General features: G+C 39.8%; 1 protein-coding gene across 47 annotated transcripts in view; it reads left to right on the top strand.

Annotated features, from left to right (window-relative positions):
• Window positions 1-7,229: 7,229 nt before the first annotated feature.
• LOC148782158 (uncharacterized) overlaps window positions 7,230-14,534 on the top strand; it is a 56,120-nt gene continuing 48,815 nt past the window's right edge. For 24 of the 47 annotated variants that reach the window (XR_016056614.1, XR_016056626.1, XR_016056631.1 and 21 more), the window contains exons 1-4: window positions 7,341-7,766; window positions 7,993-8,074; window positions 8,815-8,934; window positions 9,279-9,362. Coding sequence is in view for 3 of the 47 variants with exons in the window: in XM_088868450.1 (XP_088724576.1) it covers window positions 7,632-7,766; window positions 7,993-8,074; window positions 8,815-8,934; window positions 9,279-9,362 (421 nt within the window). In the remaining 44 variants the exon portion in view is untranslated. Of the gene's footprint in view, window positions 7,767-7,992; window positions 8,075-8,814; window positions 8,935-9,278; window positions 9,363-14,534 lie in introns of all 47 variants that reach the window. The other 23 variants (XR_016056653.1, XR_016056656.1, XR_016056644.1 and 20 more) reach the window with 7 other exon arrangements.

The following is a 14,534-nucleotide window of genomic DNA, read 5'->3' as shown; positions in this document are numbered from 1 at the left end:
GAGAAAGAGAAGTACATTTGTAAATAGTTAGAGAGATAAAGGTTTGCATTCTTTCAGTGAGAGAGAGAGAGAACATAAAGAGATTGTAACAGAAATACAAATAGAAGAAGGAACAAGTGGAAAAGGAAAAGGAAAAGGTGCAGTGGTTCTCTCTCTCTCTAACTGATCATCAATCAAGAGGATAAGGGGCATATCTGTGCAAAGTTTGAATGTGCATCGGTGTAACTCTGATAAGGCCACTGTTTAATTTCTAGAGAATCATCGATGCACTTCAATTTTCAGCTTTTCTGCTGCCCGACTTATGTCCTTACTCATGCTGCTCGATGTAGCCACCCTTCAGCTTACAGTTATCTCCCAAATAAGAAAAATAAAATTGAAAATCTGTCTCTAGGTATCTTTGTGGAGACAGAGGGAGACCAGTTGGTCTTCGAGATGATGATTTCTGGCCCAGGGCAGCTCTTGACCCATGTCATTCGCTTTTGTATTTTTGTGTTCTTTGATCCTTTTTATATGTAGAAATTTTGTTATCTATCAAAAAAGGTACAAAGTATTTTGATGCAGCACCTTAACGTGGTTGAAAGGCTTGTATTATGCTAGCGTTAGTTCAATTGCGCATTTGAATCATGAGTTTGTTTTCCCCACAGCATTTACATATTCTTGAAATATGTTATATATATATATATATATATATATATATATATATTCATCCATGTGATGGTGCTGTTAGGATGGGTGGGTGTCTTACTTAAATGTTTAGAGTTAGAAGCATTGGGAGCGGAAGATGATGTTGATAGCAGAGTTATTGCGCTGGATAACCGAACCTCTCCACATCATGCAGCCATTGAAAAGGCAGAGCTCAGGTAACCACCATTGCCATTTTCCTCTGGATATCTGTCCATCATTGGATGCTGTTTTTTTTTTAAAAAAAATATCAAAGCAGTTGAGAATTTGATTAAGAGAGGAAAGAAGAAGCGAATTAAACGAGTTGTTGCTCTGGATAACTGAACCTCTCCACTTCATGCAGCCATTGAAAAGGCTCAAGCAGTGCTCAGGTAACCACCACTGCCATTTTGTCTGGATATCTATCCATCTTTGGATACTCTTCTTTTCTTTTCTTTTAATATCAAAGCAATACTATGATTGAGCTACTCGCAGGCTGGAATTTGATACGACATTGGAAAGGAGAAGTATACTAGAGTTTCTTGAGAAGGTAAGAACCTGTTTGTTGTTGTCTCACTTACCATTCTCCTCGATACATTTGATGTAGTTGCAATCCCATTTAATAAAGAAGAATTTCCATTCTTGTGTCGTAGGGAGGCAATCCCTCTTCTTCCTATTCCTCAAAATCTTCTTCACCGGCCTTTGTGGACTTTAGCTTTGCGAACTCAATCAACCCAGCCCAAGGCAATCCTCACGAGATCCTTTAAGTGATGGGCTTCCTGTTCAATGGCCCACATGAAGCCCTTGAAGCCTTCATCAATGCTGATAGCGAATCAAGATGCCAGTATAAGTCGAAGAATGTCAAAGGTAAGGCTCCCACCACCAATATAAGAGCATCTCGAGAGCTATCCAACTCTCTTTCAAAGTAAGGTACGAGAAAGGGGAACCCTCAGCTAAGGTCTTCCCCCCTCCCTCGGCTCCTCAGCATTCTCGCCGCTTGACCATGAGTGCCATTCGCCCCTTACTTTTGCTATGAAGATCTTTAATTGGAATATAAGGGTTTGGACCACCCAGTAAAACAACAAAATATTCGTCAATTTGTTTCACAGTATTCTCCCTCTCTTCTTGGTTTGCTGGAAACCAAGTTTCCTTCCCCCACTCTCCTAAATTCGAAATATTTGGGGTTTTCCCCTAACAGTGGTTAGCTATGGATGGTCCCAACTCAACACGTCTTAGTTGCCTCTCACATTGGCAAGTTCTTTGTCATAGTGACCCTAGCTAGGATCACTGATTTCTTCTATTGGAAGTGCATTGTGGTCTATGGACCACAAGAAGACAACGAGAAATTGGCTATTTTGAGAGAGTTACAATCTTTGATGATCCTCCCTTTTTCTTAGTGGTGCGTAGGAGGTGATTTTAAAATCACCATATGGTCTCATAAACATAATTCCCACGACAAAACTGCCCCTTCAATGGTATAGTTCTCTGATTTCTTAGCTCATAACAGTCTTTTAGACATCCTGTTGGAAGGAGCGGAGTTCAGTTGGTCTAGTCATTCGGCTAATCCAAGCCTCTCAAAATTAGATAGATTTCTGACCCCTATTGAGTGGGATCATGAGTCCCTAGCACCCACTCTCTGGTGCTTCCCATGCCCGCCTCAAATTATAGACCTATCCTGCTGGATCCCAGTCCCTTCCTCGAGGGCTTAAGCCTTTTCGCTTTGAGCTGTCTTGGCTCTAAGAGCCAGGCTTTCCCTCTCCTGTCTGTAACCATTGGGAGTCCTTCTCCCCCTCGTGAATGGGTGAGCCTATTTTATCTTGTAGAAAAAGCTTCGAATGCTCAAAGTTTTCCTGAAATCATGTAGTTCACAGCTCCCTGGAAACTTATGATACCCAAAAGACTCCCTTTTGAGGTCTATTCAACACTGAGACTTCATTGAAGAACTTAGACCTCTCTCCCCTTCTACGCTGGATTCTCGATACATCCACAAACATGATTACCAATGCCTCCTAAAGAAAAAAGAAATTTATTGGGCTCAGCGGGCCAAAGTCAAATGGCTCAAGCTTAGCACCAAAATATAGCTTACTTCCCATAAGATAGCCAACTGTTGAAGAAGGGAGAACTCTATTACCCACTTCAAGGTGTGGGACCAGATTGTTGACCATCCCAATCTCATTGAGGCAGCGGCTGTCGAGTATTTTTCCAAGCTTTTCTCTTCCCGTTCTGGTCCTAGGCCAGTAATGACGGACCTCTCCTTCTCTTCTATTTCTCCCGAATCTGCAGCCTATTTGGAAAGCCCTTTTTAAGAGGACAAAGTACTCTAGGCCATTAAGGATCTCAATGGGGACCGGCCCCCCAGCCTTGACAGCTTCCCCATAGCCCTCTTCGAAGTCTTTTGGGATACCCTTAAGACTGATATCATGGCTTTCTTTTTTGAATTTCACTCTCGAGCCACTATCCCTAAGGTGATGAATGCCACTTTCGTTGCCAAGATCCCCAAGAAAGAGGGAGCAAAAGAGCTTAAAAACTTCAGACCCATTAGTCTGATTAATACTTCCTATAAAATTCTCTTACGGGCCTGGCTTCCCGCCTTAAATGTGTCCTTGGTCTGGTGATCATATCATCCCAAGGGACCTTTGTGAAGGAATGCCAGATTCTTGATGGGGCTCTAATAGCACACGAATGCATACATTCCCGCCGTAGCGCAAAAATCTCAGGCTTGGTAATAAAAAATCTTATGATCATGTGGACTGGGAAATTATTGATGAGACTTTGTCCAGAATGCCATGTGGCTCTTTATGGGGGAGATGGATCCAAAGGCGTATTTCAAAACCCCAATTTTCAGACCATATTAAGGGCACATCTAAGGGTTACTTTCATGCTTCGAGAGGGCTCCACCAAGGGGACCCCCTTTCAGCCTTACTATTTACCATAGTGGCTGAGGTGTTCAGTGCCTCACTATCTCATGTGTACAGCGCGAGACACATTTCGGGTTTCCAAGTGGCTAGGTTGGGTCTCTCGATATTCTACCACCAATATGGTAATGATACCCTCCTCTTTTGTGATGCATTTTTTAAAAAAGTTTGTTGTTTGTTGCTCTTCCTCCAATGCTTCCCGTTGGCTATGGGCCTTAGGGTGAACCTAGAAAAAACTAAGATGACAAGAATCTGCCTTGACCAAGCCAGAGTCAAATGCTTCACTGACTCATGGGGATGTGCTATAGAGCCAAGCCTGCATCCTATCTTAGCCTTCCATTTTGCATTGGCCTTCCTCGAATCCAGTTATGGAGCCTGGTTATAGACAAAGTTGAGTGGCACCTAGCTTCATGGTAAGGGAGAGTCCTTTCACCAAGCTGTAGAGTGACCCTTATCAAGGCCACAATTTCCAACATTTTCCTTTTCTTTATTTTTTCTTTATGCCAACGGTCGTGGTCGTTAGACTGAAAAAACTCATGAGGGCTCTAAGGCTACTCAATGCATTGAAGGGGCAAGTGAAGGAAGTCAAGCCCCAAGCATGAGAGCTTATGTATGTGGAAGTGTTTATCAATGGAAAACCTACTAAGGCTATGGTAGACACCGGGCTACATGCAACTTTGTGGCAAATCAAGAGGCACGTCGGCTGAGCCTTAGCGAAGGTACTGGATGGTCTCTCACTAAATTCAAATATTTGTGGGCGTTGTTCAGGCTCCTTTCAAGGGAAGGGAGGCCTGAACTTGTCGCACTCCCTCCCTCACTTGGCCCTGACAACGAAGCGAGAATTGAATCAATTACTTGTTTCAGTCAGAGTGCTCTCAAACTAGCCGTACTTGAACCGACCTCATAGACACGATGAAACTCGATTCCTTGTTCACCTCCTCCCCACTCACTTTCCTACTCTCGTGCTAGTTTCTTTTGTCTGGCCCGTAACCCTTCCTCTTCAGTGGCAGAAAGCATTACTGGTCCACCTAATGCGACATCTTGGAACCCAAATTTCAAGAGACTCTTAGTTGACCACAAGCTTCACCACTTTTTGAATCTCTCGGTCTTGTTCAATTCGATATTTTTTCTCCCACAAGCAATGACAAGATTGCCTGATCCCCCTGTCCATCAGGTTCATTCATAGTTGCTTCATTTTACTGAAGCTTGTACTCCCCGCCTTCTCCTCCCCTCTCGGCCTTTCCCTCTATAGCCACCAAGGCTGTGCTCCTTTTTGCCCCCAAAATCCAGCTTTTTACTTGGATAGCACTCCATGAAAGGGCTTTGACACTCGATCAACTATAGCGAAGGGGTATCCCTCTGCCTAACAGATGCACCATGTGCCTCAAAGCTGAAGAAACCAATCAACATCTATTTCTAAATTGCGAGGTTGCCTTGGCCCTTTGGACCGACCTTCTTCTTCTATTCTGGTTGTGGGTCATTCCCCAATAGATGCCTCACCTCTTCTCCTTATGCCTTAAAACTCCTTGAAAAATTCAGAAAATCTTCTATGGAGAGCTTCCATCTCAACCACTCTTTGGACCATTTGAATTGAGAGGAATAATAGGATCTTTAGTGGGGAGAGAGCCTCTACCTCAGCTCTTATTGAAAAACGAAGGTCACTTGTCACATTCTAAGCCCTAACCCTCCCAAGCTTCTCCAACTTCTCCTTTTCGGATCTTCACCAAAATTGGCAAGCTTTGCTGCACGCAAGTACCCACAGGATTCCTTACCCAGGTTGAGCTTCTACTAGGACTAAGTGGATGTCACTCTTTGGTTGGAAGAATTAGAGGCTTTGGATGATGTTACTTTGGCAGCAAAGTAAGGTATTTTGCTTTTTTTATAGTAGGCGCCCAGATTCTTGATGTGTTTGATGCATGCATGCAAAGTTTTATGGGTTTTATGGGAGTGAGTTATTCATTATTGGGTGACACGCTTCATGTATGAGCAAGGGAAGAGGAGAAACTATGAAATCAACGCAAAGGACTTCAGTGACATTGTGGCAGAGTTTTGTTCTGAGTGCATTCTAGAGTAGGTTGGAATTTTTGTTCGTGTTGTTCTATGGGTTTTCACTTTTTTTTAAAAAAAAATTGAACTCTATGCAGGCTAAGAAAAAGAGGAATCGCAAGATGTAGGAAAACAGAAGGGAAGGCAAATAAGAAGGATTTCAAGTTTTAGGCACAAAGCTATACATCAAATTTGCATGTTCCCCCTCCCCCATTGGATATATTCTGTTTGGGGAATATACTATGAACTCTGAAATTTGAAATATCTGACGCATTGAAAGTTCTTATTGATATGTAAAATGTGAAGTTCTTTGGTTGATCTTGGGTCCATCTTCGTTCGATTTAATAAATGGACAGGGCAGCTAGCTACTATTGAGGTAGGAGTGATGTTTAAAGGTAATTTGATTAGTGAATCCAATATGAGATCGTCAATGAATCTTAACTGTGCCTGAAGTTGGTGGAAAGTTAGAAGTGGTTTTATTTTCTTTAGAAGTTGTTTTCACCGTCTAAAAGAGCTTTAGAAGTTATTTTCACCGTCTAAAGGAGCATTATTATTAGCATAAAGGAGCATTATTATCAGCATAAGATATATCCATTGTTGTCATGAAATAATGGGTAGCAAGCCAGAGAATAATAAAATATCGGCAGATCAAAATATCGGTATGAAATCGATTTTATTTCAAAAGGTCGGAGGAAAAAAATCAGTTAAAAAATATGGATCACCAAAAAAAAAAATGGTAAGTTATAGAGTCATGAATATTTTGGATTTGGTTAAAAAAAGTAGAAAAAAAACCAGATATGCAAATATCATAGTTGCTAAGTCTCCATTTAAAACATGATTTTTTAAATAAATATCTGATTTTTTTAAATCTGTTAAGAATTCTGAGTTTTTTAAAAGATCTTCAAAAAATCGCTTTTTTAATAGTATTGATATAAATTCATATTTAATCTTTTCTAAAAAATACTTATTCCTTATAACTTTATTTATATATTTATTTAATATTATTGAAAATTGGTTTAAAGAAAAGTAAAGTTACAATAGGAGTAAATTTAAAATCTTGATTTAACAAAAAATACCATTAAAAGTTTTACCAATGAGTTCCCTAAAAAAATGTACAAAAAAATGCAATATATTCTCAAAAAAAAGTGACTAAAACAATCATATATCTCAAAATAGTAGGTAGAACTAATATTTTCCTTTTGTACATGTTTAAATAAATTTCTTATTTTTCACAATTTTTATTTTAATAATTTATTGATAATTTTATTGATTTTTTCATTTTTGGGATTTTAGGCCAGCTTTTTATTGAACTTGGCTCAGCTTTTTTTCTCGCTAAAATGTCTCGGCTTGGCTCAGCTAACTTCAGCTCGACTTGGCTAATATCGGCTCGACTCGGCTAAAATCGGCTCGGCTCAGCTCAGGTTAATAAAACTTAACGTTAGACTTAGATACTCTAGCTGAGTCGAGCTGAGCCGAACCGATATAAGCAGAGCCGAGCCGAGCCAATATAAGCTGAGCCGAGCCTTTTTAAGCCGAGCCAAGCTGATATAATCCGAGCCAAACTTATATGACGGCCAACAAAATATCAACAAAAGCACGAAAATTTTAATGTGTTTTCCTTTGAAAAAAACGACTCCTTTTCATGTAGAAAGATTAAAAAGTTGGGCCTGGCTCGAGCGATATGTAATCAGTCGACCATTCTGCCCCAAAAAAGGGTTACATCTCGAAACTTAGTAGGGTTAGTGTAGGCTACACTGTAAAAGCCAAGCTAGAAAAGTGCTTCCATGGCCTTCTTCTGGTTTTTTGGGTTTTCAAATTGAGGGGAAGAATTGGAGAAGGGAGCGACGCCATGCCTCCGTCGACTGCGAATTTCTAGAATATTATTGGAGAAGGGAGCAATGCCATGCTTCTGTTGACTGCGAATTTCTAGAATATGGAGAATGTCGCGGCTGCCTCAAGGCTTCCAACACCTCACTACCTTTCAAGCATTGGATCTTCCGTCGACACACGATGAGTTTATGGAGTGGCTGCGCAATGAAGAACGTTACAAAGTGGAGCACATCTCGCTCATTCGAGTTTGGGAAGAGACCACTGAAGGATGGCAGATTACACAGTAGCATGACTCTTCGAGTGATTTCTATAATGGTAAAAGTTAGCTTTTCTAATCATTATTCTCGAAGATAGAAATCTCTCTTTCTCTCTCAGTGTTCTAACCCCTCTGCTTATGCATCGAATTCCATCATTTTGTTTTGTTCTCACTATATTAATTATTGAAAGAGAAAAATTTAGTCTCTAATTCTCTATCTCTATTTACTTTTTCTCTCTAAAATTTGTTTTCTGGTTTCTGAATTTTTCAAACATTTGTTCCAAGAATCTTTGGGTCGAAAGGGAGATATTGGAGAAAAAGCAATTTATTTATTGCCTCAGGATGTCGTCACACGTTAACTTACCCCGTAAGCAAAATGGTTCAATCGCCTTTGTTTCTCTTATTTTTCTCTCATCTTTGTATTTACTTTGAATTTGCTCTGCATTTCCTCTGAATTCAACTGTGTCACAACTTGATTTCTTAGTTTTGAGAGAGGCATGGATTGTCATAACATTCCCAACTTCATGTCCTTTTCAATTTTCTTTTCACCAATGATTTGACCCACTTTAGAGAGAGCGATGTTGTTATAGGAGGCTATTGGTAATACTTCTTACCTTTTTTTCTCCTTTATCTTCTTCTTTTGATAATGTGCTAAATTGAAACAGAAAATGAGAATGAGAAGAGTTCTTCATATGATTCTTCTTATTGGTAATACTCTATGATTTTCTTGTGTGTTTGGATTTGGATGTTTTGGTATTTTTTTAGGATATGTATTGTTGAAGTTATGCTTCCAGGGCTTCTCTTGTGTTTTATTTTCTTCTCCTTTTTTTTGTGGTATATGTATTTTTTTAATGGAAATGCCATCTTTTGGAGATTCTAGAGTTCTTATAGGGTTTAGGGAATTGAATTGTGTTTCTAGGACTCATTTTGTGGTTTCTAGTGGGATGTTTTCTTTCTCCCCGCCCCCCCCCCCCCCCCCCCCCAACCCCAATGGAATGCTTAGCTGTCAGAGACGATTTCGGATCTCAAATGCTCAAATTTTTTATTGATTACCTTGCTCATTTATGCTTTTAAGTGCTTATGATTAGCATTTTTTTTGTTTCCAAGGAGGGACGCTATATCCTACAAAAGTCAGACTCAAGCTTATGGGCATTCAAAAGAGTAGAAAGGAGGAAGAAGAATCTCAAGACTTGTTACGATTTGAAACTCAAGATCTTGATGACCAAGGTGAATGCAAAAACTTCATATAAGTTTGTTTTTTGGTTTCATTCTTTTATTAAAAATTTGGTTATGGAAGATAAGTTCCTTTTGCTTGTAGTTACCCTTTTTCCATCTAAGCTATCCTTTCGTTGCTCTCTCTCTCTCTCTCATCACCAGTAAGATGCCCCTAATTGCCCTTTTTCTCTCTAATCTATCCTTTGTTTGCTCTCGCTCTCTCTCTCTGAATCTTGTATTTTGTATGCTCTCAGCCTTATTTATCGGGATTGTAATAGTCTCTTTCTCTCTCTCTGAATACCCAATAGGCCATAACTTGTTTTGTTTATGCTCGTATCTTTTACGCTCTGTTTCAGTCTTGCGCGCCCATATAAAAAATGGATACATATATTTACAAATGTCAAAGCATGGTGTTGCTCCATTCAGAGTAAGATGGAAAGGTATGGGATTCTACTAGCCTTTGTTAATCTGTTTATTGAAGCGATTTATTGGTGGCCATGAATCTTTTAGATTTTTTTTTTTTTTGAGAGATAGAGCAAGCGCTCAGCTTCAATCTCCACCTCGATCTCTCTCTGAGAGCTAGACTTCAATCTCTATTTCCATCTAGACTCCAACTATGACGAGCCCGAGAAAGTTCAATCTAAGGCTTGAACGAACCAAAGAGAGAGAGAGAGATTGTTATGAAGGGGAAGTATATGATGGTTGAGGTAGAGACAAAACCAACAGTCATATATTTGTTGAGGCCCATTAGTTTGAATTTTGAAGTACTATTTTTCCCTTCTTCTCCTCCTCCTTGTTCTTCTCATCTCTTTGTGCTTTCTTTCTACTTAAAAACCCTTTCCCTTCTTCTCCTCCTCCTTGTTCTTCACATCTCTTTGTGCTTTCTTTTTACTTAAAAACCCTAAGAGCAAGTTAGATTTCCCCTTCTCTCTCTCTCTCTCTCTATCTCTCTACAAGATTCTTTCATTTTCTTTGTTTTCTGTTTTATCCTCCTGTTAAACGAAAGATTGAATCAATCAGTGTCTATAAACTTTTGGAACCCATTTCCAAATTATAGTGTAAACGGACTTAGGGAGTTATTTTTATTTTACAGTGTTAGCATTTTAGACACTTGGTAAAATAAAATCTGTATCACTATAAAAGCTATTCACCCTCATTTTTCTTACATACTGGTTAGTTTTTTTTTTTTATAGAGAGAAACTCTTTACTGCGATTCTCTTGTTGTTCTACTCTTGCTTTGCAAACTAGTATTAGGCTTTCTTCTACACCAGTCTACATATATGGGTGGTGTTTTAGCTAACCCAGAGGATGTTGAATCCATGGAGCACGAAGAGTATTAGGGTTTCTTACGTTGAATCCAAGTCATAGGTATCTTTCTTTCAGGGATTTCTTCTGGTTTATGTTGCTTTGCTTTTGAAATTTCGAGGCCATCCATTAACCTGAACTAGGGTTTTGTTCTTGGTTCCCTATTTACGGCTTATCTAGTTTTTCATGGTTTCTTTTTGAAGGTTTATGCTACTGATTTGTTGCCATAAGCTTGGATTTTGGAATTCAATGGTTTGGGGGTTCATTGTGGTGATTCATCTAGATAATTTAGGTTTATTTAGGTTGCTTTTTTTTTAACTATTTATTGGTCCTGGGGTTTATTTGCCCGCAATATACATTGGACTGGACATCTGGTCCAATATCTACAGAAGAGATTTTGAAGGTACTATAGATCTTGCTCTCTAATCTGAAAATGGCAGCCACAGTTGCATCAGCTACCATTTCCCTGAATCTGAGTACATTTTTCTTTTGAAGTGGTTTTTTTTTTAGTATATAATTGTTAGTTGAATTTTTCTTAGTTTGTATGTTGATTATGATTTTTTTATCTTCTTAATTATTTTCTTTATAGTGGAAATTTACGGGTATTATGTTTAGGATGTAACTTGGTTTTACATGTTGTTCCTATAAATGATTTAATTTAGTCTATCTTTTCATGGATGTGGGTTTAGTCGTTACTTCTCTCACTTAAAGTAGAACATACATAGCTTCATTAAAATTTAGTTATAGGTTCAGATGGTGTGTTTGGCGTAGACAATCTGGTGAGGATCACCAAGCATGTCATTTTTTGGTGTCAAACATGGAGGCATTTGCTTGTTCACATCTCGAAGTTTCACACATGGATACCTATGATTTGACATTTTTGCCTCCATAAGTTTTGACATGTGTCTAGAAGTTGAACAGCCATATTCATACATGGGATGCATGTATTTACTTTTTTATGTTAGTTTTTCTTATTTATCTATTACTTTAATTATGTATAGGTACTTTGGTAAAAGAATAATATTTATAATTTTAAAATTCATGTTTTATTATTTTAAGATGTTTTAAGATATTAAGAACTTTTTGTGGTAATAGTACTAAACTAGAGAGTAATTTTTTGTATGTACCACCAATGATTGAGAGGAAGAATGTTGGTTGACCGTATTAGAGATAATTAAAAATACAGAGAGAGGGTGATTCAAAGAACTTGGGTCCGTCTTGGAGTGCTTTCCCTCCTCTCCCTAGCCTGGGCCCCCCTCGACCACAGCCTTCCTTCTCTTAGCCCTGACTCGTACTCAACCGCCGCCTTCCTCGCCCAACCCTCTTCCTCTCTAGCCTCTTTCCCCCCCCCTCCCCCCCACTCTCCTTACCATAGCTACACCTACCTCATCCATAATGGAGCTCCCTCGCCCCTCTCACCATTCTAGTTGGGGGAGCCACACTCTTCCCATATTGTGAAGGCTTTGAGGTCCTCTTCGGTAGGTCTATACACCCACTCAGGCACGACATCAAAGGTATAGAGAAATGGAAATGGGAAGTTTGGACATTCTCAGACCTAACCTACCTAGAGAATTTCTTTTCTCTTTCCCATCTGAAGTCAGTTGTAATAGTGCCTAGCAGGGACACCATTCTCGGTTCAATGGGGCATCTCTCACCCTTTAATGTTTGGAATTAGTTCCTAGGAGTCGTTTTGTAAACAATTTGGTTTCAGGCCACCAACATCCCCATGCAGGCGTGGCACATCGACACTTTCAAAACAATTGGGGACTCTTGCGACGAGTTTAGCTTGGTCCATTAGAGGTCCTCAGGCACCCTTCCCCTTGGATCAATCCAACTTTTCATAGAATCGTTGGCCCCTTCCCTCATCCCACCTTCCATCTGGCTGAAGTTGATGGCCTCTTCTTGAACATTCCCATGGCATGGTCCTTCACCTTTCCCCTATCGTCCCGCCATCTCAGAGATGGACCGAGGTCTCGCATGGAGGATGGTCGGGAAATGACCATCAGCGTCCAAGTTTCGATTGTGCGACTAACAGAGTTGGTGCTAAGCAAACTGCTGCCCCAAGAGCTTTACCACCTGTTGAGCTTCCCATCATTAAGGCTGATGGGACGACAGGTGGCTTCATAAACCCCATTTCCCAAGGCAAGTCATCCCTGGCCTTAGAGCAGGCGGCTCTTTCTCCCCATCTGGAACAGCCACGTGGCTCTTTCTCGATTGTCTCGCCATCGATCCTCCCCTACTGTGCATCTCAACGATCTCTTGATCGTAATTTCCTCTTTTTAGGATATGCCACGTGGCTCCACGGCCCTTGTCCTTCGTCGAATCCTCCTGTTGAGCATGTGATCGTATCTTCCCTTTCCAATCCCGTGACACTAGGTGTCCTCCCTCCATGTCTCCCTCCGGTCTTAGGAAACTAGCAAGCAACTCTCCTCCCTTTCCCTCTTTTCACTCGTTGACCCTATTGTTTCCTCAGTTACCTTTTCTGAGCCCTTCCTCTACACAGATGGTGGACACTTGCCCTCTCCTATCGTGCCCCTTCCCCCCCTTTTCACCCATCCAATCGTGTTTCACATGCAAACTGCTCCTTCATCTCGTTTTTCCCAAGCTCCTATACCCACTCTACCCTTGCTTTCTTTTCCCTCCCCTAGCCTCATTATTTCACATCAGCGTTTTCCTCCTAATTTGTCTCCTGCTCTTCTCTTCCCCCAGATAACCAACATCATACGACGCTGTTTGTAGACATGAATTTTGTTTTGGTCATTTATGACCTGCTTGTTAGATTTATTCATAAACTGATGAGCAATTGGTAAGATACATAATAGCTTTATTTTAGTTGGAATTCTTATTTCCTGTTCCCAAATCTATCTTGATAAATATTGAATTTGTCATTCGGCCCATTCGATCATTGGATCTAGAGGCCTTTTGTTTTCGACATGTCGTGGTGCGTGGCTTTACCACTATATCCGAGTAATGTGTTTCTTTCGACATACCAGTAGACAATCTGATGAGCCTCACCAAGCATGTGTCATGTTTGGTGTCAAACATGGAGGCATTTTCGCGTTAACATATTGAAATTTCAGACATGGACACCTATGGTTTGACATGTTTGCCCCCATAAGTTTTGACATTGGTCTAGAAGTTGAACAACGATATTCATGTATGGGATGCATGTATTTGCTTTTTTATGTTAATTTTTCTTATTTACTTTTGACAATTTTTATTATTTATCTTTCTTTTTATAGATTTTGAATTTGTCTTCAATCTTATATCTCATCCATGTGATTCATCACATAGGAATATTTGTTGAGGTGTGTTTCAACATTCAACCAAATGCATATTTGAATTGGGTCCCCCACTTCACTAATAAGAATTAACATGTCACTTCATGTGATTGTTGTTTTGCATAAACGTAATCTCAGTTTAAGATGAATCTTTTCTTGAGTCACCTTCCAAATCATTGTTAGCACTTAGCAACCTTTGTACTTGCATCAAATAAAACTCATATGACATGAAAATTCTGCTAGTTCCCCAAAACAACGGAACATAACAATTAGGTCCAAATTGTTCCAGCATTCATGCAGGTTGAACTGGACAAGATATTGTCTCATTTTTGTTTAAGATGCCCTTTTGTAGGGATTGTAGTTTCTTCAAATTTAGTTATCTGGTGATCTCGTGCATTATTTGTGAAATTCATTTATGTTTGGAGCTCTTGAACTTGTCCCTGTATTGAGGTCTGCTCTTCAAACTAACAAACTTTTTGGAGAGGTGCAACTATGCAATGGAAGACCCTAACAGCCTCACTATTCTTCAAGCTACTATCAAACCATTCCAGTTTTATGTTCTATGATGTGACTCATTGTTTCTAATGGCCAATCTCAATACGGATTGTGACATACATGACCAGATTGATTTCAAGTTAATTAAATCTTGGTAATGCAAATTCCAGAATATTGTCTTATAGCATGTTAATCATATTTCTATCTCGAACTCTAATTTACATGGGGAACATAATGTCTTTAGATTTAGGAAATGGGATGAAGGGGCTGTGTTCAAGTGTAAAGAGGAGGGTAGGTAGTTATAGTTGAGTTGACTGCTTGGTTGCTTGAGAACTTTCAAGCCTGGTTAGGGAGTGAGGTACTGCTTGCTCTGATCACCATGATTTGACATTCATTCGGGGAAGTCTGAAATAGGTGGACGGATGATTTGTGGGAATGGAAAGATGCTTTTTTCTTTTTGGTGGTGGAAGTTGGTGGAAACGGAAGGGACAATAAGGTTGCAAGGGTAGTGAACCAAAAGGCTAGGTTGTG

This window comes from Amborella trichopoda, chromosome 5, assembly GCF_054954075.1.
Source record: "Amborella trichopoda isolate Santa Cruz 75 chromosome 5, AtrichopodaSantaCruz75HAP2 v2.0, whole genome shotgun sequence".
In the NCBI taxonomy this organism is placed as follows: domain Eukaryota; kingdom Viridiplantae; phylum Streptophyta; class Magnoliopsida; order Amborellales; family Amborellaceae; genus Amborella; species Amborella trichopoda.
Note: the sequence above shows the minus strand (reverse complement) of the source record. Positions and strands in the feature narration are given on the sequence as shown.